At 36.9% G+C, this 23,266-nt stretch overlaps 3 protein-coding genes across 3 annotated transcripts in view; all 3 read left to right on the top strand.

The window, feature by feature from the left end:
* Positions 1-426: 426 nt before the first annotated feature.
* Positions 427-5,739, top strand: LOC148877273 (D-3-phosphoglycerate dehydrogenase 3, chloroplastic-like). The gene is made up of 5 exons (XM_088984051.1): positions 427-2,173; positions 3,437-3,813; positions 3,906-4,016; positions 4,141-4,236; positions 4,884-5,739. Exons 1-5 carry the CDS (start codon positions 1,630-1,632, stop codon positions 5,553-5,555), a joined length of 1,800 nt encoding a protein of 599 aa, XP_088840177.1. The 5' UTR covers positions 427-1,629; the 3' UTR covers positions 5,556-5,739.
* Positions 5,740-16,730: 10,991 nt separating this feature from the next.
* Positions 16,731-17,573, top strand: LOC148877272 (uncharacterized). The gene is made up of 2 exons (XM_088984000.1): positions 16,731-16,886; positions 16,972-17,573. The coding sequence occupies exons 1-2, from the start codon at positions 16,857-16,859 to the stop codon at positions 17,242-17,244; spliced, it is 303 nt and encodes a 100-aa protein (XP_088840126.1). The 5' UTR covers positions 16,731-16,856; the 3' UTR covers positions 17,245-17,573.
* A 4,986-nt stretch (positions 17,574-22,559) lies between these two features.
* The window catches only part of SEP1 (stress enhanced protein 1), a 33,471-nt gene continuing 32,764 nt past the window's right edge, over positions 22,560-23,266 (top strand). Inside the window, exons 1-2 of the mRNA XM_088983986.1 lie at positions 22,560-22,941; positions 23,061-23,162. Coding sequence (XP_088840112.1) covers positions 22,896-22,941; positions 23,061-23,162 — 148 coding nt within the window. The 5' untranslated portion in view covers positions 22,560-22,895. The remainder of the gene's footprint in view (positions 22,942-23,060; positions 23,163-23,266) is intronic.

The following is a 23,266-nucleotide window of genomic DNA, read 5'->3' as shown; positions in this document are numbered from 1 at the left end:
AAGTGTTTTATTATTGTACAATTTATTTAATAAAAGGTAAAATCAAAGAGTTATTTCATTTCATATACAATAAACACCAATGTGATGGTGTTTTTTAAATAAACATTTACGAAACCAAACACAACGTAAATTTTTTGAAAGCCAAAAAGCATAAAGTACTCAAATTACAATTACTGATTGATGATAAATATACATTGTTAGCCACATTTAATTTGGGGGTTAAGCATTAATTTGCCGGACAAAATACTGGGTAGTTCCAATTAATTGAAGAATGAAATCTAGTTGGAATGATTAATGAAGGAGAATACGTAATACTCTCCTGAACGAGAGAGTAACAACGACAAGAGTTAAGTAAGAGAGAGACTAAGAGTAGAAATGTAGAATAATAGAATAGAACACTTGAAAAAAAAATGCACGTGCTCTGTTTTTTCATTACTAAAAAAAAGGAAGGAAACAAATAATGCATATTAAATGTGAATTATATCCATACCACTCCAATGAGGTGTGCGCTTGTCGCGTAACCAGTGACGCAAACAAGATGGATTTAATCTGAACTAAAATGGACATTATTTGTAACCCATACGGCCATACTTGAACAACAAGAGATCGCCAACGCCATGCCCCCTAACTCCAGCTCAAGCTTGGACATTTTCATAATCAGTCCATCCACCATCATCATCTATGGCGTGGGTGGGGTGGGACCCAATAAAATGCATCCAATACCGGATTAACTCTTATTAAAGCTCTTGCTTTCCTTTTTCCTACCCGGTATATCCATCCATTTGATTCTGGCCCGACCCACTTCAAAGATCCATTAAATGCTAAGACTCGTTCTCATCATTTCATTGCCAATGCCAAGTGCTAATTGCTAAGCGCATTGGAGTTGGACCTAATACGCTTGAGGTTTGACCCGCATAGCGCATCCATTAGTTGGTGTTGGCGCGGTGATTCTCAAACTCATCTTTCATCGCCTTGACGATTGAATTCTCAATCCGAAACAACGATTCCTTTGCCTCCAAATCCGCATGTAAGAACGCGACACAAGGAATACGGCTGTCTCTTTCTTGAAAACTCCCAACCACCAAACTCGGATCTGCTCTCCCACTCCTACCCACACGACACTATAATTGTGCATAGGGAGATGTTCCCAATGCACGGCTGTAGCGTAGGGTAAGTAGGTGTGGGAGCGATCCTGTGGAGATCAGAATGAAGCATCAGTTCCTGATTCCCAAGTCCCAACAACCACATGTGGGCCCCAACTTGGGATACGAAGACATTAGACATATTTCTATCAGTCACACTTTCTCCGGTCTCTGCTTTGGATTTGGGTCGCTGATTCTGGAATATCGTCTGGACTCTGGACTCTCGAGCATTTGGTCTAGGGCTCTCTATTTTAGTTATTTGTATTTTTGTCCCTCCACCGAAACCTGGTTGCTTAGAAGGCCAGTAAATCACAATAATATCTAACTAATAATAAAAAATTCCAAGCTAAGAAGCTAAGAGAGACACCTATTTATATAGAGCAGAGTCCCCTGTGTAGTCGTATACCTTCTCTCTTTCTCTCTCTCTCTCTCTCACTCACCTACTCTATCTCTCTCCCTCTCTGCCGCCAAGATCCAAGAAGCAGCAATGGCCGCCAGTGCTTCATACAGCCTTCTTTCTACTCCCTCCTTAAAGAAACAGATATCTTCTTCCTCTCTTTCATGGAGACTTCCCCTTTCCTCCACCTTCCGCGTTTCCATCGCGGCTCCGCGCCCGAAGCGCGCTGCCACCTTCATTGTGCTGGCAATGGACGCCAAGCCTACGGTTCTGGTGGCCGAGAAGCTAGGACAGGCTGGTCTTGAACTCTTGAAGGGCTTCGCTAACGTTGACTGCTCTTATAACTTGAGCCAGGAAGAGCTCTGCACCAAGATCTCACTCTGTGACGCTTTAATCGTCAGGAGCGGCACCAAAGTCACACGGGAAGTGTTCGAATCGTCCGGTGGTCGTCTCAAAGTGGTCGGCCGCGCTGGTGTTGGCATCGACAACGTCGATCTGTCGGCTGCGACTGAGCACGGGTGTCTTGTCGTTAATGCTCCCACCGCTAATACTGTTGCTGCCGCCGAGCACGGAATTGCTCTCATCGCCGCTATGTCTCGTAACATTGCTCAGGCTGATGCATCTGTCAAAACCGGTCCGTATATCTTCTTCCACTATATTAGAACTTTATAATTCGAGTCTTTTATTTTGTTTCAGTCATTTCTTCGAGCAGTTTTTATTCTTTCTTTTAACAACCTGCCCTTGTGCATTTCACTAAGTAGTGTGTCCTCACGCTTGATCAGACAGAAAAGTTCTATGATCTGTTCACCACTATTTCGATACTTTGATTCATAAAATTTGTTTAATATCAAGTAACTTTTTAATATTTTTAGAAAGATTTTGCACATTGCTTGGCTGCTGATCTTTCCAAGTATACTGGAATTGGATTTCAGATCGGAATAGTTATTACGGTTTGAATTTATCTGGTTTTCTTCCTTTTTAGTTAAGATGGTATGTAGTATATATGTGGGCTAAGAATTTACTAAGGACATTGAAATGTGATTTTAGATATAATTCTTGATCGGTTACGGTTTATAAAATATTCTATTGTTGTTTGTTATTAAGCAATTCTTTTTTTCACTAGAAAGGATGACTATTGTAGGTTGGATGCAAGTTAGGGGGGGGGGGGGGGTTGGTTGGATGCAAGAAATCATTCATTCAATATCTAAGGTGGCGGAAGTTCTACCAATCAATCAGACTGGCATGTATAAATTATAGAAACTGGAATTTAAAGGGAAAAGTACGGAAACACACAATGCAGAATTCTGAATTCCAGCCCCCCTATAAACCACATCCTGCCCGTGAATTTGGCATCAATTCACGGTCAGGATGCATTCCCCCTGTACTTTGGGCCTAGTAAATTCTGATCTGGGCTGATTAAGCTGGATGAATGTATCAAAGAAAAGACGAAGAAACGTACACACATGGCTGGGCCAGATATTCTACTCTGATGGGTTATTCATGACAGCAACAAAGGGAAATCTAACCGTATGCTATAATTGATTTCTTTTTAACTCTTAACATTTTCGCCAATAAGATTGTGGTTTGGATCTGTACTGGTTTCAAGCCATGCTATGGACCAATGGGAAGAACAGGTGCAGTTTGCAGCCTATCTGGCAATTGAGTGAACTTGTTTATATTTTCTTCATGTCCATATGATTATCGAGTTTTTTGAACTTCAATGCCTTGCAGTTATACATGTGAAATTTCTGGATCATATGTTTCGATGAAGTAATCCATGAAGTAATTCACCTGATTAGCTCTGATGATGATTTCAAATACTCTAATGAATAATGGTCTTTAGCTTAAAGTATTAGATTTAAATACCAATACCTGAATGTTATTTTGGCGACTCTAGGCAAGTGGCAGCGAAACAAGTATGTTGGTGTTTCACTCGTTGGAAAGACACTTGCTGTGATGGGGTTTGGAAAAGTTGGGTCGGAAGTTGCTAGGCGTGCCAAAGGGCTGGGCATGCATGTAATTGCACATGACCCATATACCCCTGCAGACCGTGCCCGTGCAATAGGTGTGGAGTTGGTGTCTTTTGATCAAGCCATATCAACTGCAGATTTCATCTCATTACACATGCCTCTTACTCCTGCAACGTCAAAAATTCTCAATGATGAATCCTTTGCAAAGATGAAGAAAGGTGTTCGCATTGTTAATGTTGCTCGTGGTGGTGTAATTGATGAAGAAGCTCTTGTGAGGGCACTGGATGCTGGGGTTGTTGCTCAGGTTATTCTCAATCATTTCTCAAAATCCATACTTTTCCTTATTTGTTAAACTATAGATAGAATAGTAAGTAACTTCTCTATTGTTTGATGTAGGCGGCGCTTGACGTCTTTACAGAAGAGCCACCTCCAAAAGACAGCAAACTGGTGCTACATGAAAATGTTACCGTTACTCCCCATCTTGGTGCCAGCACTGTGGAAGCTCAGGTGTGGTCAAATTTCAGATGTGGCGTCTAGTGTCGTGCTTCATTCATTTCTTTTGCAAAGTCATTTTTAAGCTTCATTCATTTCTTTTGCAAAGTCATTTTTAACACTTGGATGCAATGTTCAGGAAGGAGTGGCCATTGAAATAGCTGAAGCTGTTGTTGGGGCCTTAAAGGGAGAGCTTGCCGCTACTGCTGTAAATGCACCCATGGTTCCAGCTGAGGTATCCTTTCCAAATACCTACATGTTACTAGTACTCCTTTATTTCATTTTGAAATCTCTAATGGAATAACCCTATTCTTTTTACTTCCTTGAATTGGCTAATCCTAGTTTTTGACACCCTCATCTATAACTTTCTTTGAAGGTGGAAAACCTGCAGAATGTCCACATGATTTTCTTCACAAGTTGGACTTCATATTTTTGTCCTTAGTCCTGTTTCAAAATGTCCAGTCCTCTTGGTATCTTATATTCAGATGGAACTTGGGTGGTATTACCCTGTACGTGTACAGTTATGGGATGAACCATCTGATTGGTCTGATGTGTACGGTTATGCTACAAGGATGGCAGAACCTATCTTAGCTTTGGCTACTGGTTTAGGACTTTGAATCTCGGGGATTGCTAGCTGTATTGAAGCTCTTCTGTCAGAGATAGAAGATTCCTATACAGCAGTTTCTGGCCCTTCAATGCTCAATCTTGAAGCATTATTTGTTATATTGCATTTGATCCTCATCCATGTGGGAAGTTCTAATCCAACAATTACCTCATATAGGATTCGGACGACTTGAAGATATAGCTCTTTCACTTCATGATTGTTGTGCTATGCGGAGCATGGATCTGAACAATGTCTTTTTTTTTTTTTTCTTACCACAGGTCCTATCAGAACTTGCACCATTTGTTATACTGGCAGAGAAGCTTGGTAGACTGGCTGTGCAATTGGTAGCAGGTGGAAGTGGTGTTAAATCAGTCAAGGTCACATATGCTTCTTCTAGAGCTCCGGATGATCTGGACACTAGACTAATTCGTGCCATGATCACCAAAGGTCTTATCGAGCCCATATCCAGCGTATTTGTGAACTTGGTAAATGCTGATTTCACTGCCAAGCAAAGAGGATTGAGGATTACTGAGGAGCGAATCCTGCTGGATGGTTCACCTGAAAACCCGCTTGAATTCATCCAGGTTAAAATTGCCAATGTAGAATCAAAATTTGCCAGTGCCATATCGGATTCAGGGGAGATTACAGTTGAGGGAAGGGTAAAGGATGGGATACCCCACTTGACAAAAGTAGGATCGTTTGATGTGGATGTGAGCTTGGAAGGTAGCATTATCCTTTGTAGGCAAGTTGATCAGCCGGGTATGATTGGAAGGGTCGGTAGCGTCTTGGGTGGGGAGAACGTGAATGTGAGCTTCATGAGTGTTGGGAGGATTGCTCCTAGAACGCACGCAGTTATGGCAATTGGTGTGGATGAGGAACCCAACACGGAGGCGCTAAAGAAAATTGGGGATATACCTGCCATTGAAGAGTTTGTTTTCCTCAAGCTGTAGTGGTGTCGTTATGAATCGAGTTCTTAAGGCCAATTTTCGTAGTAATCGCAAACATGTTTGGAGATAAGAGTATGTTTTTGTAATGCCTAAACCCAAGCCTTATCTTTTGTTGAGTGCATGGTTGTAAAAATACTTGATGGAGCTGGTTGTTGCCTTCTTAAGTGAATTTTTCATTGAGTATCAATGACTTTCTCTTCTTATCTGTTGACTGACTTGATGTAAAATTTATGCTCAATCGGACAGCTACGTGGTGGAACCCATTAGAACGTCTATATTCACATAATTATTACTCTACCTCAGCCATTTTTCTCGAATAGAACGTCTCGAGTTTTTGCTTTTTGTTTTTTGCACAATAGAACGTCTTGAGCTGAGGGCGCTATGTAAAATTACTCTACGGATCAGGTTACAATTTTGAAAAGGACAGATAGATTGGATGATTAAGATTAGGATATGCATGGATTTTTGTTTTGCTTTATTTCACTAAGGCTGTGTTTGGTTTAAAGGAAAAATCAAGGAAAGGTAGAAAAACCTTTACAAAAATATAGCCTAAATGCAAACCAAAGCAACACAGTCAAATATAGACTCCATCAACACCCTGACAACATTTGAGCATCTTGGGGAGCACTGGAACCTGACATTGCAGCTGCCATCAAAGCTTCACAGATGAACAGCAAAAGCTTTAGACATCTAACAAGGAAAAACATTGTCGAAACAGAACTGAGTCGAGAAGCCAACTTGGGCAATTTCTTGAGCTGCAGCATTTGAGCATCTTGGGGAGCACTGGAACCTGACGGCCCTTCCTTCTGCTAATTTTCAAATATCCTAGGTCAAATAGATAATAATTTAGGAGCACAAGCGAAGCTTGGATCGATTTAACTGTCAATAAGATGAGCGTGATCACTTTCTACAGTCACATCATATATCTCCAACGTTGCAGCAGCCTTCAAAGCTTCACAAACGGCAACCACTTGGCGAAAGACAGCATCACCTCACAGTCTCTCATCAACAAACCAAACACAGCCTTATTGGAATCAAGAAAACCACCGTCAACATTAATCTTCAGCGATCTTTCCTCAAATGACAACCAAAAAGATTTCTTTGGTAGTAGCATCTTCATTTTGGGAACATCTTGTTGATCTCAACAGTATCTCTCCACTTGTAACATGTAGGGCTGTTGATAAGAAGGCCCAATCAGACCAAACCGATCAATTTGGACTGATCTAATTCGGGTTAGCCGGGTTTTCATTAGCACCGGTCAGTTTCGGGTTATACAAATTCATAAATCGATGATTTGGATCGGTTTTAGTTTTCTTGTGCAAAAACAAAACCGACCTGACCCGAACCGATTTAGTTCCTACTTAACTAAAAATTGAAATATCTGAAAATATATATTCCAATATATTTGTATGTATATTTTTGTTTATATATATATATATATATATATATATATATATTTCTAAAATACATATTTCAGTTTTAAATATATTTTTAGAAAACTAGGTTGTCATGGGGGGCATGGATGAACTTAGAGCCAAAACCGACCTAAACCGGCCCAACCCGATTCAAACCAACCAGGTCGATTTTGTTTAACATTAGGTCGGTTTCGGTTTCCATCTCAGGTAACCCGACCAAGTCGGGTCGGTTGGAAAAACCTCAGTAAACCGACCCAATCCGACCTGTAAACAGCCCTAGTAACATGTGAATCATTTTTGTCTTTTCATACTTCCTAGACAGCAATTGCAATATCTGCCAAGAGATTTAAACCATGGTTCCCATTCAACTTCACATAAATCATGCAAATGTATGATTAGATGATTGGGCAAAGTGTTGAACAGTAAAGAAACAAAGTGTCTAAAAAATGAATATGGCAAAGATGTATATGTTAAGATGGATGAGTGAACAAAAATATTAGAAATAAAGTCTTTCAAAAGAACCTAGAATGATTGTAATTACTGACAAAATGAGAAAAAGTAGATTAAGATAGTTTGATCAGGTGCATAAAAGACCGTTAATAGTATTTATAAAAAGAATTGATTTGTTGCAAGTTGAAGGAACTTAAGGGCTAAAGGTAAAGACCAAAAGGGCAATGGATAGAAATAGTACTAAACGATTTAAGTGTCAATGATTTAATAATGAACAAAATAGAATGACGATTCATGTAGCCAACCCAATATAGTTGGGATAAGGCTTGAATGACGATAAAACCTAAAGCTTAAATAACTAAAAAAATATATAAATCATAAACACAAAAGACCACTTTCTAAAATTCTTTACCTTTTTCCATTTTTCTTAACTTACCCTGGTGATTCAAAACCTCTGGAGACCTCCCTGTTAGAGATTTTTTGCTATCTAAAACTTACCTTTCAGCAGGCGACAAGTAGGGATACAAATAGAATTGACTAACTGTTTGGTTTGCAGGAATAGGAATTTGGAATTGGAATTAGAATTGGAACGGGCTATTCCGATTCCAAATTGTTTGGTTGAGTAGAATTAGAATCTCATTTCCATTCCTAATGGAATGACATTCTCTCATTTGAGGGGATGGCCTTTCTCTCCCCTTTCTTTGAGAATGAAATTTCATTCTTAGTGATTCCAATTCTTATTCTCATTCCTCTCTGAACCAAACAAACTATGGGAATAGACCATTCTGATTCCCAATTCTTACTGTATAATATTTCATAATCATAACTAACAGACTATGGGAATAAACCATTCTAATTCAATCTATTAATTATAATATAAATCATGTATACTATTTCATAACTATCAGATTGAATCAGATTTTATTGGATCAAATTAGGGACATATCTGAAATCGATTCGACAACTTAACACACCTGATTTTTCTGATTCAATCTGATTTGTTAAGATCAAAAGAGTTATTTGAATATGGCTCTTATAGGATCAAATTTAGATTCGACCAAATCCAACTTATTTGCAGCCCTAGTGACAAGTCACTATTAATGACCATTAATACAATTTTTCCAGTTAGGCTAATAATTATTTTTAATGACCAATCTAACTTTAATCCTTTGTGAAATAATTATTTAAAAAAGAAAATTGGTGAAAGAAAAATAAAATGTATTTCTTTTATATAACCCGCCCATTTATTTGGCGGGTTGTATGATCAACCCGTCACCTAATCCACCCATTTAAATGGGTTGGGTTGTGGATAACCGTTGGGTTAACCATTTAAAACATTAATATTAATTCTTTAGTCTTTTTTTTATTTTCTTCATTTGAATTAAATTATTTATAATTAATGTATTAATTTTTTATTAATTATTAACTAAATTTAGTTTTCTTTTGAATCAACGCATTTCACCCAACGTAAATCCAAATCAATTTGACCCAAGTCTGGACCAGTTCAACACGGTTTGACCCGATCCAACATATATTGATCCAGGTCGACCTGAATCCGAAATAGACCTCGGATAGGATGGCTCGGTACCGCTTGCTTTGCCTGGTTTGGGTCGCCCGATCCAACCATTATTCATATAGCTCGGCTCGACCCAGTACAAGCTTATTCGGGTCGACCCAAATCTGAAACAGGTCAGTCCGAGTGGGGTCCAAACCCTAAACCACCCTACTTGCTTTATCCGGTTTGGATCATCCAATTTGGTTCATATCCGTTCAACCCGATCCAAATCCATCCTGGCCCAATTTACTTCTTTTGGCCCGTTTCGGGCCAATTAGTTTGGCCTCAAACCCGTGCACAAACCTGATATGAGCCAACCCAGGTCAATCCATCAGTGACTAAACCGGTCTGGTCCGACCGGATTGACCCATCCCGATTGGGGTTTGACCTGACCGAACTGAACCGGTACCGATCCGATCGGATTTTGTCCAACTGGACTGAACCGGTTCAGGCGAGGTCTAATCCGACCGAACTGATCCGGATCTAACGGTTCAACTACTCTTGAACTTGATGTGGTTACCTCGAAGACAATCCAATTAGATAGTTCAAAACCCGAACATAATTAAATGGTTTTGCTGCTTGTATAAAAATTACATGTATACAATGTGATTCGAACCTTCACCACTTGTGTAAATAGTAACTATTATTACCACTATGCTATGACTAACTTAATTTTTAAAAAGAAGTTAATTTTTTGTTTTAAGTACATAAGTATAAGATTAATGGGTTTGGGCAAGTTAGATTGGGTTAAAACGGGTTTGGGTTGAGTCCAACCCATTTAATTTTATATAACTAGGTCATTAGCGAATTGACGAATTAAATGAATTGGATTGAAACTCAACCCAAATCAAACCTAACCCAACCCGCCCAATTACCACCATTAGTCTCTTCTTGAGCAGCAGGAGGCCTTACCAACCACTTGGTTTGCACCTTGCACCAGCAGGAGACCATTCTATCTCTTAACAAGGGGTCTTTGAGGTTTTAGATAATAGCCCCTTTGATAATTTACTATGGACACTTGTGAAACATTGGAAAATGCTAATTAAAAGAATTTAATAAATTTGTTTTAAAGGTTAAAACTTAAAATTCAATTACTATTTTAAGTTGTTAAAGTGTATTGTAATGGTAAAGACCGTTGCCTATTATGTAGGTCACGTAGGTTAGTTTCAAATGTAATGAGAATTGAATATGGCCCTAACAATAAAAGTTGAGATTTAAAAAATTAAATACCTTATTTAGATTTTGGAGTTAAATGCATGAATAATATAAGTTAACAATTAAATAAGAATTAGATATGGGAATGGGAGGTGGGAGCAAATATAAGCTATTTAATAGGAATAAATTAACAATTTAATAGGAATGTAGAGTAAGGCCATGTTTGTTTGCTCTTAATGTCTCTTAGGAGAGGGATAAATATGAATGAGCCGGGGGGACAACCCACTTGGGGGAGGGTGAAAATTTACATGAAAGAGTATATAACAAATGGGGATTTCTTGACCGGGGGGGGGGGGGGGGGGGTATAGTTCCCATTTATCTTCAGATTTCAGCCTCAATGTGGATCACATCATGTACAATATCAATAAATTTTCCAAAAGTTTATTCTTTTTACTTATTATTATTATTATTATTATTATTATTATTATTATTATCTGTGTTATTTAATTATCCATTGTTATTTTGATTGATTAATTAGCTAATACATAATTATTAATTATTACTAATCATTAATTACTTTCTTAGTTACTAACTATGTAGTTATTTATTTTAAAAATTAATTAATATTTACTATCTTCAAAATATTTAATAATTTATAATTTGTATTAATTCCACTATTTATTAATTATTTTATATTCATTTAGTTAATTTATTAAAAAGTTAAACAAATTATGTCATTTCCAAGGTTAAAATGATCAATTGTCATTTTTCATAAGGTTAAGACTTGAAAGTCAATAAATTTTCTTTTTTTTTTACAAATTCTAATGCACATTTAAAAAATAATTATTACAGTTTCACTCACAAGCATTCAAATATAACAAGCCCTACAAGATATTGATATTTAATAGTTCCAATAGGAGCTACTGGGGGACTGCGCTGTTTCAGAGGCCAATTAGGCAAGTTCATAGAGTAGAACTTAGAACCCAATTTAATAGGAATTAATACACCAACTAGCTAGGTAGCCTACTCCCTACTTATAAAGAACAATTAATTAAGTTTATAAAATAGTAGGAGTGAATTTTAGACAATCTGCTTTGTCTCGAGCCAAGCACCGAAGTGAAGATACCTTTCAAGTACCAACATTAATTAGCTACTTTTCCATTGCTGCATCTGCATGTATTAATCTTTTTCCATGTAATTGGATCAAGTTGCTCCTCGTCTGTTTCAAATCTCAATCAATAATATGGGATTTCACAACAAGAAATACACAACATTCTCCTTTTCCTTCCCTCTTCTCAATTCCTCTAAATATATAGAAGTATTCAACATCACGATGTTGCTTGCCAATCTTCCAATGAGGCAATGAGACCAAGAACCACAAATATCAAATGCCGGTAATGTCTGTCTCTAGGACATAAGACAATCTATAAAATAAAATTAAAATCACATGTTCTTGTTTCGACATTCCTTATCATATTAGCCAATCTCCACGGGGTGAAACTTGACCATTAAGACAATCTGTAACCAGTTTAGAGTCTTTTTCGATGATGATCTGCTGGTCTTGAAGTTAATCACGATGTTGATAGCCTCCTATGCAGCCCATGCTTCTGCAAGGTTGATTGTCGTGATACCAATCCCAATCGCTTTGGTCTCGAGGACATAACCTTAATGGTTCATAGCAACACACCCAATGACACAATCGCCATTAATCGATCGGGAAGCATCAAAGTTGATTTTGATGCAATCAGTTTTGGGCTTATATCACTTAACAAGATTTAAACTTTTACTGTTAGTATTACCCATGTAAGAAGAAACTTCTTTAATTTCATTCCAGTAAGTAAAAGCTTTACCAATGATATTCTCTGCATTACTGAAACCTCCATTAAAACATTTATTATTTCTATTCTTCCAAATGAACCAAGAAGCACAAGCAAATTTTTTTTTCTCAGGAAATTATCCCTGGAATAACCATTTGGCTTGTTAAGTAAAAACCACCATTGTTTGACCGATGAGAAAGAGTTCCCGGGAATTGGATATTCCACATCTAATTTGCTCCAAATTTGTTTAGAGTTTTCACATATAATAAACAGGTGGTCAAAGTCCTCTACCTCCCCACAAAAGGCATAAGCTGGATCAATTCCTAGACCCTTGGCTATAAGATTATTTTTTGTGAGAAGTCTATTATTTAATAAGAGATAGAGAAAAATTTTAATTTTTGGAGGGAGCATGAGTTTCCAAAAATTAATTTGATAGATGGCAGTAAGACACTCACCGCTATTAAACCGACACTCCTTTTCATAAGCTGTTTTAATCGAGAAGTTACCATCTAGGGTGAATTTCCAAACTCTTTCATCTTCATAGTCCCTATGGGGAATTAAAATAGGCTGGATATGCTGCCAAGCCTGGTAAGTGGTAATAGATTTAATAAGATCCTCTCTCTACACTCCTTTCAAGGTCAATTACCCCACTAACCGTCAAATCCATATCAATCAAATCTCTCATATTATTAAATTTAATTAGAGGACCATTACCAGCCCATGAATCCAACCAGAAATTTACATTTTATTCATTGTTGATTCTCTACATAGAACCCCTTTTAATAAGTTCTCTTGAAGACAAAATGCCTCTATAAGCCCAAGAAGAGCTATTCTTTTTTTTTTTTTTTGCATCCTAGAAATTGTTGTTATTAAAGTATTTATTAGTCACAACCTTGACCCAAAAATTGTCATGGCAAGTTAAAATTTTCCACCCCAACTTAGCAAGAAGGGCCTTATTCATCCATTTGAGATTCCCCACACCTAATCCACTCCATTTTTTGGGAGTGCAAACCCTGATCCACCTGACAAGATGAATGGGTTTTGGCTCTTTGCATTCGACCAAATAAAGTCCCTTTGGTCTTTTTCTAAATCAGTGACCACATTACTTTAAATTTTAAAAGCTTGTATAACAAATTGAGAAACCATTAAGACAGAAGAATTACAAACCATTTTAATCTTTAATTTGATATTCTCTGCACAAGTTTCTGAATCTGTAATCTTTTCATTCATGAAAACCAAGCAAACCATTTTAGCTTGGTCTATATTGCTTATATTTACATACATCTCCCCTCCCTCCCTCTCTCCCACTTATGTTGTGTTAGTGTATCAAATAAATGCTTTTTAATTGGACTTGGGGAAATAGACTCCTGAAACAAGGGATTTCTTGCCAAATGCCAATTGCCATCAACAAGCTTCAGTTACTTATTGGAAGGGATAGCCTCTTATATACCATCAGCTCAAATGCTCAATGCCCATGACTACTTTATATCTCTATAATGATCATGCTAACGATTCTAGGATATTCAGAAAATCTTTTATGTTCTCATAGAGTTTATACCTAAATTTGAAGCCATCATACTTCAATTACGAATCAATGGTACATCAACATTCAGCCACTGGAAATGTCTTGCACACTAATTGCTTTGAAGCAAGGTGCGAGAGAAAGGTCTGCTCTGGCTGTTACTGAATAGGCAAAAGCATTGATGGTCAAGGTTAGAAATAACAATATCTTGCACTGCTTTGCTCCAACCCGAAATAGCTAAAATATAATTTAGTCCTTGTTTGATTCACAGGAATAGGGGTCTGGAATTGGAATCGGAATGGGCTATTCTGATTCCAACTGTTTGGTTGGGTGGAATCGGAATCTAATTCCAATTCTTGTTGGATTGACATTCTCCCATTTGAGGGAATGGTCATTCCCTGCCTCTCCCTTGGGAATGAAATACCATTCTTGCTGATTTTAATTCCCATTCTTATTTGTCTGAATCAAACAAACTATGGGAATGGACTATTCCGATTTCAATTTCGAAGGATTTCGATTCTGATTTCGATTAGGAACCAAACGTATTCTTATTGTGATAATATGAATTTCATAAATTTAAGAAGAAAAAAAGAGACCTTTGTCATGCAATGCTATAAGTTAAATTCTGTAAGAAAACATGGAAACTTCAATAGAATTAGAGGCAACGTACTTCTGGCGTACTTCTAGCACTCTGATGGTGCCATTAGTTTCTAGTTTCTTCAATAAGATTACCATGACAACGCGAATGATTGATGTTAGGTTGTCAAGGAATGAACAAAGGATCTTAAGCTAACAGAACATCAGTAAATAGAAGTACCTCTACTAAATGAGTGGTAAAGACTACTTAAAAGGAGTTAGAAAACAATTCATCAAGTAGAACTCACGACGTTCAGTAGCAGCACATTATAATGGTATTAGTATTTTTCTTTTTTTTTTTTTTCAAATCTGTTCAGAGGGGTCAGCATTAGGCCTGTCTACCCTCTGAAACAGATCAAACCCTAAAAAATGACTGTAGCAGTGTATCCGTGGGTCACCAATATGATATGTATCGACCGATACGAGAAGTTATTCATCCCTGCTTTTTTATTTCACGGGTAAATAAGACAATGACCTCTTAATCATAAAAAGTTATTATTAAAAGGAATAATTTTGCTGTATTTCTGTAGGCTTCATATAAATCTAAAAAAAGAACATGAATATCTTGGTCAATAAAAACTAAAATTCCATTGGCCAAGAATCAAAAAAACAAATGAGCCCTAATAGAATAACAGAAAAAATGAGGTGAGACTGCCATTTCCTACTTATAGGCAAGTATAATAGGAGAAATACAGCAAAGATACAATGACATTTGTTCTCAAACTAGTAAAATGGGTCAAGAATCAAAAGAACACTAATTTTTGCTTATTCTGAAGCATAATACTGAGTATTATACATTAAAGTGGTATTGCATGGACTCTCTTAATTAAAGGGATCCCGGTACTCCATTGGTTCTCGAGGGACACTTCTATGTGACAATTTCTTCTCTTGTTGATTATTTGAAATAAATGAACAGCCAATATATACAATGGATACCAATTTTCTTATAAATCATTATTGGTTACAGGGAAACTTTAAGACTCCGTTCACTTTTTGGTAAGTTATTTATCTGGGTAAATGCACTTATCCAGGTAAGTGTTTCCCAAGAAAGACTTACCCGAGTAAGTGCATTTACCCATATTCTTTTATTTCCCATGCAAACAAGACAATGGCCATTTTAGCCATAAAAGTCTATTATTACAAGGGGCATTTTTGTTCCATTCAAGTATTGACAACTTTCCCTCAAGATGGGAAAGTTATTTATCCGCCTAGGAAAATAAACTTTCCTTGGTCCCCACATAAATCTATAAAAAGAAAATGAGATTTTTGGTCAATGGGATTTTGATTCCCATTGACCAACTTCCCCCCTCTCAAAATCCAAAAAAAAGAACACCCCTTTAGACTATATGTATGTTATTTTAATAATAGTTTATACTTTTCTACAGAATGTTTGTGAATCCTTTTTTTTTTTGGGGGGGGGGGGGGAGGATTCCTAATCGGTACCCTATACTTTGGCTCGAGTGACAATTTGGTCCCCGAACTTTAAAATGCGATTATCTAGTACCCGAATTTTCAAAATGTGACAATCTAGTACCCGAACTTTTAAAATGTGAAAATCCAATACCCAAACTTTTAAAATGTGACAATCCAGTACTTGTCATTAACCAATTTGCCAATCAACCATTAAGTGATATTTGAAAAGTAAAAAATGTCCTTCAAATGCCATTTAATTCTCTTTATCAACCATCCAAATGTTGACAAAAAAACTAAACAGTCCCAAATCCTAGCCTCTTCTATTTAGAAAAAAGTAGGTGACTGTTCAGAAGAATCTAGAATTTGGGACTGTTCATTTTATTGTCAATGTTTGGATGGTTGATAAAGAGAATTACATGGCATTCTTAAGGCATTTTTGAATTTTCAAATGTCACTTAACGGATGATTAACAGACTGGTTAATGACAAGTACTGGATTGTCACATTTTAAAAGTTTATATTATCACATTTTAAAAATTCGGATACTGAATTATCACATTTTAAAGTTAGGGACCAAATTGTCACTCAAGCCAAAACACAGGGTACTATTAAGAAACTTTCCTCTTTTTTTTGTTATTTGTGTTGCCAAGCTAGACTCCTGAAGATAAATAAAATTTTGATTCAATTAGGCTATATTTGGTTTGAAGGAAAGTAGGACAAGGTAGAAAAACCTATATATAAAGTTTGTAAAGCCACATTTATAATACTGCATAAAAGCCACATTTATTTCCGATAAAAAACAAGAAAATTCCATGAATTCATGTAAATAAGATGCAAAATAAAGTAAAGATGATAAACTAAATCATCCTAAAAATAGAAAAAAATCTCCGAAAATTCATGATCAATGAAAAACATCCTTGCAAATTCAGTGAAGAGGTGTAGAAATGTCTTCCCTTTCCTTCGGAATTGCCCAAAACACTACAAATAGTGTAACTTACACAAAATTCTTCTCCATGGAAAATTTAGGTATAAACTATTATAGGTAAACCGAACGTGTCATTTGCCAAATATACAGCTGCATGGTTCCCTAGTATAAGCATCTGTATTTAATTTTTATATATGGTGCATGTATGAGTCGAGGCAACAAGAGGCTGCCACCGCACGTTTAACGTGTCTCCATTCCTGTAACCAACACCTGTTTCGGTGTATCAATGGATCAAGAAGCAAGTGTTATTACTCTGTTTAACCTTACTATATAAAATCACCGGAGCCGGAGGCAAACCAGAAGCCCAACAAGAAAGAGAGGTGAGAAGAAAGGAAAATCCAATAAGATCTCTTTACTATGGCGTCCAACAACATCAACACAACCAAGGTAAGAACACCCCTGTCTCTCTCTTTGGATCTTTATACATATATATATATAAGCAACTCTTTTCTGTGTTTGTTATTCTATTCAGGCCACAGATGTTAGAGATGCGGAAGGAAACCTACAAGAGAGAATAATTGAAACGGTGGATTACCGGACATCACCCGGACAGGGTGGGCAACAAGAACAATTGAGGAGAGAGAATGTGCAGGTGGTTCACCAGCCTCATTCGGGTGGTGATTCAGGCGCCGGCAGCATGTTGTCTGGTGCTTATGCTGCCGTTGTAAATACCATTCAGTCCGCCAAGGAATCCATCTCCGGCAACACTAACACCAACACCAACACCACTAATGATAGCAAATGATCCCACTAATTTATGATCTCAGATGTCCTTGTATTGCCCAAAGATATTTCTCTTTTTATTGATTCTTCTGATAGAGAAAATTTTCCACCATACGCACCTCTTAGGTCTTATATAGATGGCTAATGGCTTGATCTATAAAGTTCTTCTGACATGATCATATCATGATAGTGATTTGGATGGAATTGCTCGTATGCATAGTTGACATTGTCGTTGACAAATCTAATGTTTTCTTTTTTTTTTTTTTGTAAAATCCAGTATTGCATCAACCCATTGCAAATTGTAAATAATGTTTTTTGGCAGTCTATGATAATAGATTTAAATCTGAAATACGGTTGGGGTTGAGGATTTCATTAGTGAAATTAACCATTCTGTTTCGAATGAGATCAATCTGGAGTTTATATAGATGAAATGTAAATTTTTAACACTCTCACGGATATTTCTGATCTGAATTGAAATTAACACAGGTAATTTTTAACACTCTGATTTGAATGCTTCGGATGGGTTAAATATAAAAAATTTTTTGGAATATATTATAGGGAATTAGTTTGCAAAAATGAATAAAGTTATTAACATAGCTTTCATTACTATGATGCCCAAGAAAAATCCATACTCGGCCAAAAATAATTTAAAAAATTTTAGGTAATTGAATAAAATTACTTAGATGATATGATCTCTCTATTTCAGACTGACTTTGCTTTTGAGCGGAATTATGACTTATAAGATTGACATAATTAAAAAAAAAAGTCTATAATAACTGGAACGGAAGTTGATTGAGAAGGTTCTCTTGAGATTTGGTTTTTACTATCAATGGGTTGCATGGGTTATGAAATGTATTAGGTTTACATCATTTTCTTATGCATTTTTGTGTTGAAGCTCTTACCTTGAAGCTTCTAAGAGAGTTTGTAGCTGGGAAAAAAACTAATTAGTTATAATATCTTTGAAGGTGGCCGCAGCTTATCGACGATTGTTTACTTTTTGCGAAAAGTGTAAATCTCAATCTTACCTGTGCCCCCTAAGATTTGGGGAGGCCTTAGGTGGCTCTGAACCTAAAAATTTATAGGTGGGCTCTGAAAGATGTAAATCAACATCATATAGAAAATAAGAATCTAAAAGTTTATTGGTGATGAGAGGAAAAAGTGGAATATCCCTTGCATTAGATCAATAGTTCCCCTCGATATGGAGATTATCGACTAAGTCGAGTGTTTTTCGAGTTTTTATGAGACTCTAGTAGTTGCAGATTTAATAGTATTTGGACCCTCAAAACGTTAAGCTCTTCCTTTATTTGGTGTTAAATTCTAAACTACGCACTAAGAAATTTTTGATCAATTGAGTTTATAAGATTGATAGTGAGTGTAAATTTTGTGGTGAAGAGGAAGATTTGGAGAATATTTTTAATGCGCAAATGTGGTCCTAACAATAATGAGACCTAGCCTCAATTCAAGACTAGTGGCATAGGATGTCTAATACGAGTTTAGTTTAGGACTAGCTGAATGCAGCAGAATGTGGAACTTATTATGAGATTCCAGGCCAATAATAAATTTATGGGTCTGGGGTTCCATGTGTTTTATTACTACATGGAACCTTATCATTGGTTCCATAGTCGGCTAAACATCCATTAACTTAAATTAATCCTTGTTCACTTTTTTCATGGATGATTAAAAAAGGGAAATTGTCTAAAATTAGTATGATTTTTAAACATTTCTCTTAAACTTTTCATAACTTTTCAACAAGTTGATGTTAAATAAATTAATAGATGTTTGTAGATTACTATTTTGCCTTTTGCTTTGTTGTAAATGGAAAATAAGACAAAATATTAATTAAAAATATTGGAAGGATTAGAAATCAGATTAGACATGGTCAAATTAGTTAGTGGTTGGTTGAAATTTTAAAAATTTTCTAACTCCACCTAAGAATCAATTTTCCAATAATTTTGATATCTAAAAAATTTAGGATTGATCTTGTATTGAATCGGACTAAATTTGAAACTAAATTAAAAACTGATTATACTTGTTACGGAAATCACAATATACAATTCCCATAGTGAGATAGTTTACACCCAATATCAGTCTCAAAAGTGGCTTCTAATTGAAGATGGTGCAGTGTGTACATGAAGCCGATTAAACAACATTTTTAGCAAAACCAATCTCCAATTGGCTTGGACCGAAGTAGGTATGTCCTCTAATGTTTTTCTTGCAAAATACAGTAGATGACTAATGAAAATTAGCCCTTATCACAGTTGGGTCGAATTAGGGTTTTTGGGAGGCAAGGTAGAAGAGAAGAGAGCAAGAGAGTGGAGAGAATTAGTGAATTCACCCTTCCCTTCTTAGCCCCTTACATAGAGCACTCTCCTAACATAATTAGGAGCTGATCCAAATAGGAATACCAATGGGGCGGGGATTACATTCCCCATCCTTGACTTTGACCTCCAAGTCACCCCCATCCTCGTCTTCAATCCCCGTATGGGAAAGAAATCCCCGTTGGAGAACCGAATCCCCAGAGAAAGTTGAGAGGAAGACAAAGAGAGAATGAGAGACTGAGAGAGAGAGGACCATTGTGAGTTGAGGCCAGTGACGAGAAAGAGTTCGGCGGGCAACGGCGATGGCGGTCGATGACAATAGACTAGTAGTTTGAGAGACTAAGACTAAGTTTCAGTTCTTTCTTCTAAGTATCTCTGTCTTTTGTCGAGACTTGAGTGGTAGACCCGTAGTCAGAGTTGATAGATGTTCGACGACGTCTGATGTCTGACGGGCGAGTGGCGACAACGACGACAATCAAAGAATCGGCGATGAAGACTAAGGAAGAAGAAGACTGACTAGGGTTCACAGTTCAGAGCTCTCTATCTGTGTTTGTCGAAGACTCTAACCTCTAAGTGTCGAGTGTTTTGTTTTTTAAGTTTTAATCTTAAAAATAATTAAATAAATGAATAATAATATAATATTATAATATAAATATTATATAAATAATATATAATATTGTATTATATATAATTATATATTTATTAATTGGGGACGGTTCAAGGTAGGGATTGCATTCCCCATCCCCGTCTTCGAACCCGATCGAGGATTCATGGATAGCCCCATCCTCAACCCTGACCCCCCCAAAGTACCCCCCATACCTGACCCTCTCGGGTCGGGGAGCCTAGGTACTCGTCGGGGATGGGAAAAATTGCCACCCCTAGATCCAAACCAAATTTGGATTATAACATTATCTTTAATTGATAAGAACTCTCTTCTTAAGAGAATGGGTGCTCCATACCTAGATCGATGCCCATTTTCAACCTAGATCACATGACAAACCACTGAACTAATCATATTAGTAATGGGCCTTAGGCCCATTTTCTCTAATGGTTCATGTCCCAAGGTGTAGCATGGCCATTTTGGCTTGAATATTGTATGGCATGGGACCTATAGAGGTCTCGCACAAGTCTATAAAGGTTTGGCCCCACCTCTAGTAAAGGTTAGGCCAAATTCACTACTTAGGGGCAGTGAACCCCTTACCTAATTAATTAACTTGAGCTCATTTTGGGCCCAACATTTACACATAAATGGTTCTTGGGTTCATCCGCTCTATGAAGACCCAAGGATGATGGATTTATATAAGATAAAGCCTAACAGGTAATCAGCTCTGTAACGATCTTTTACACCTAACGTCTCAGCCCATAATCATCAAAACATTATCAATAGGGAAAGACCTACTCCTTGATTTTGAAAATGCAATGTCACTCTCTACTTGAATAGATCATAAGATTAAAACCTTTTGCAAACATTTTTCATAAAATAGTAATATAAATGTAAATATATTTTGCAAATTAGATTTCAAGTACAATTGAAATCCACTACCGGTAGTTTAGGTTTCTATTAGAGAGAGTGTAAACCCTAATATTCACTTTGTTTGACAAAGGGACTGATCTTGTCACTATGATCATCCACTCAGGTAATTTCCCAAATTGTTCAAACATGCTCAAATAGTTGACCCTTGATGGATCTCACTGGTTAGCACATCAAATACAGTTCATTCAAAAACCTAGTGTAGTATCATAATTAAGTCTGAGGTTAAGTGCAACATTCCAGTTTTGACCATCCATCTCCAAAGTCCAGGTCATAACTCGAAATTAGTCCGGGTGCAATTTTCTTTTAAACACCCATTGGTTATTCTTGGGTTTTAACCCTAGTAGATAAGACAAGATACTCCACCAATTCTGTATCACACTAGTGTCAATCTTGTTAAGATAAACTCCCCAAGTTTATTCAATGGCCGAGAACATTCTAAAATAATATGAGTCTCATAAATGTCCAGTTTAAAGAGTAATTAACAGAAACACACCAATTTAAACATAAAATAATAATGTACTTTATTCATTTACTGATACATGTTTGTGTACATTAGTTTGATTGGAATTAAGAGCATACACTATCTAACAAAAATATATCTCAAATATTTCAATGTAAAAATTTTTCTGGCCATTTTACATATTTAAGTAAAAAATGGATCTTCAAATAAAAAAGAATGCTTTTGATTCAAATCAAACTCATATGATGCCCCATATCTACTTGCATAACACAATTGTCACTTTATCCCTTTCAAACAAGGTTTTCAACCCACCGTTGATTTAGACAGTCAAACTATTTGAATCTCACTTGATCGATTTTTCGGGTTTGGTTTGAACAATACCCAACATTCCCCAAAAAATCGTTAACAAAGTCAAAAAATCGTAAACCTTGATGGTCTAACAAGGCAACCCAATTAGTGGGTGACAATTTTCATGTCGACTTGCTTATTTTGTTCCAAGTTTTAGGTTTAAAAAAATTAAAAATTCCCTTTATGTCCCAAAATTTTCTTGACCTCCTTTCCCTTTTATATCTCTATTCTAACTTCTAGGGCTTATGTGAAATAGAAAGAGAACAAGAGAAGAGAACAAATAGATGTCGAAGGACTTGAACATAGAGATCCTGAACCTGCACTAGGTTGTTTTTCATTCAACCTTTGGAAAATGGATTCCTAATGAATATGTTTAGGTTGGAGAAGCTTGAAGATCCAAGAGGGGATTCAAGTTGCTCTATGAGTTATGACATAGTGAGACTATGACTGAGTTTTTTGCTTAAGGATCTGTTTGTTTGTGATATAAATGTCAAATCGGGATATTTATGAACCTCAATTCGCGTTTGCAAACGTTTGTTTGATACCTAAAAAGTATTTATGAACCCCAGTTCGCGTTTCACACATCTAATGCACCCATGGGTGCACAGAATGCGAACTTCGAATGAGACTTACATGCCATTTAAGGGCAGTTTGATGCACCCATGGGTGCACAGAATGCGAACTCTGAATGAGACTTACTTGCCATTTAAGGGCGGTTTGATGCTGATGTATCATTATATCTATTATTGAACATTAGCGGTGCTCTAACATATGGTGAGTTTTGGAAAAAAATGGTGGATGATAAAGCCACGTGGCTAATGTTGAGAGAGTCTTAAACTTTGACGTGGTCGTTTTCTCCACCGGATGATGGTTAACGGGGTGGATAAGAAAGTCCTGTTTCGTGTCTTTGGTGTACGGTATTACTGTTGAGTGTTGAAGGGAAGAATAGATAGGAATCGAGAGGCTGGGCGGGGCGGCATCTCCCCTTCTTTCCACCAATTCCAGGTCCAGGGATGGCCCAAGCTCTGGTTTCTGCTTCTCTTTATCTCTCCGTCCATGGTAATTACACCCGGTTGAACATCCTCCCCCCCCCCCCCCCCCCCCCCCCCCCTCTCTCTCTCTCACACACACACACAACTCACAGCTGAGGAAATATAACCACGGTTGCTTATATGCAGATGTCGGTGTTTCAAAATCAGTACAAGCTCGTGTTCTTCCTCAACTTCCCCTTGTCAATATATCGCGAGCTGCCACATCTTTCACTCGGGGCTCTCCTCTTTGTAAGACTTTTGACTATATTATAGTAGCCATCACTATCTCTGTCCAATTACTGCAGGTCTATGATAAGCGCGGCTCTGCATTTTCTGGTTTATAGTTTTAGATT

The sequence above is a fragment of the Nelumbo lutea genome, chromosome 1, assembly GCF_056320005.1.
Source record: "Nelumbo lutea isolate HS-2025 chromosome 1, American lotus-T2T, whole genome shotgun sequence".
NCBI lineage: Eukaryota > Viridiplantae > Streptophyta > Magnoliopsida > Proteales > Nelumbonaceae > Nelumbo > Nelumbo lutea.
Note: the sequence above shows the minus strand (reverse complement) of the source record. Positions and strands in the feature narration are given on the sequence as shown.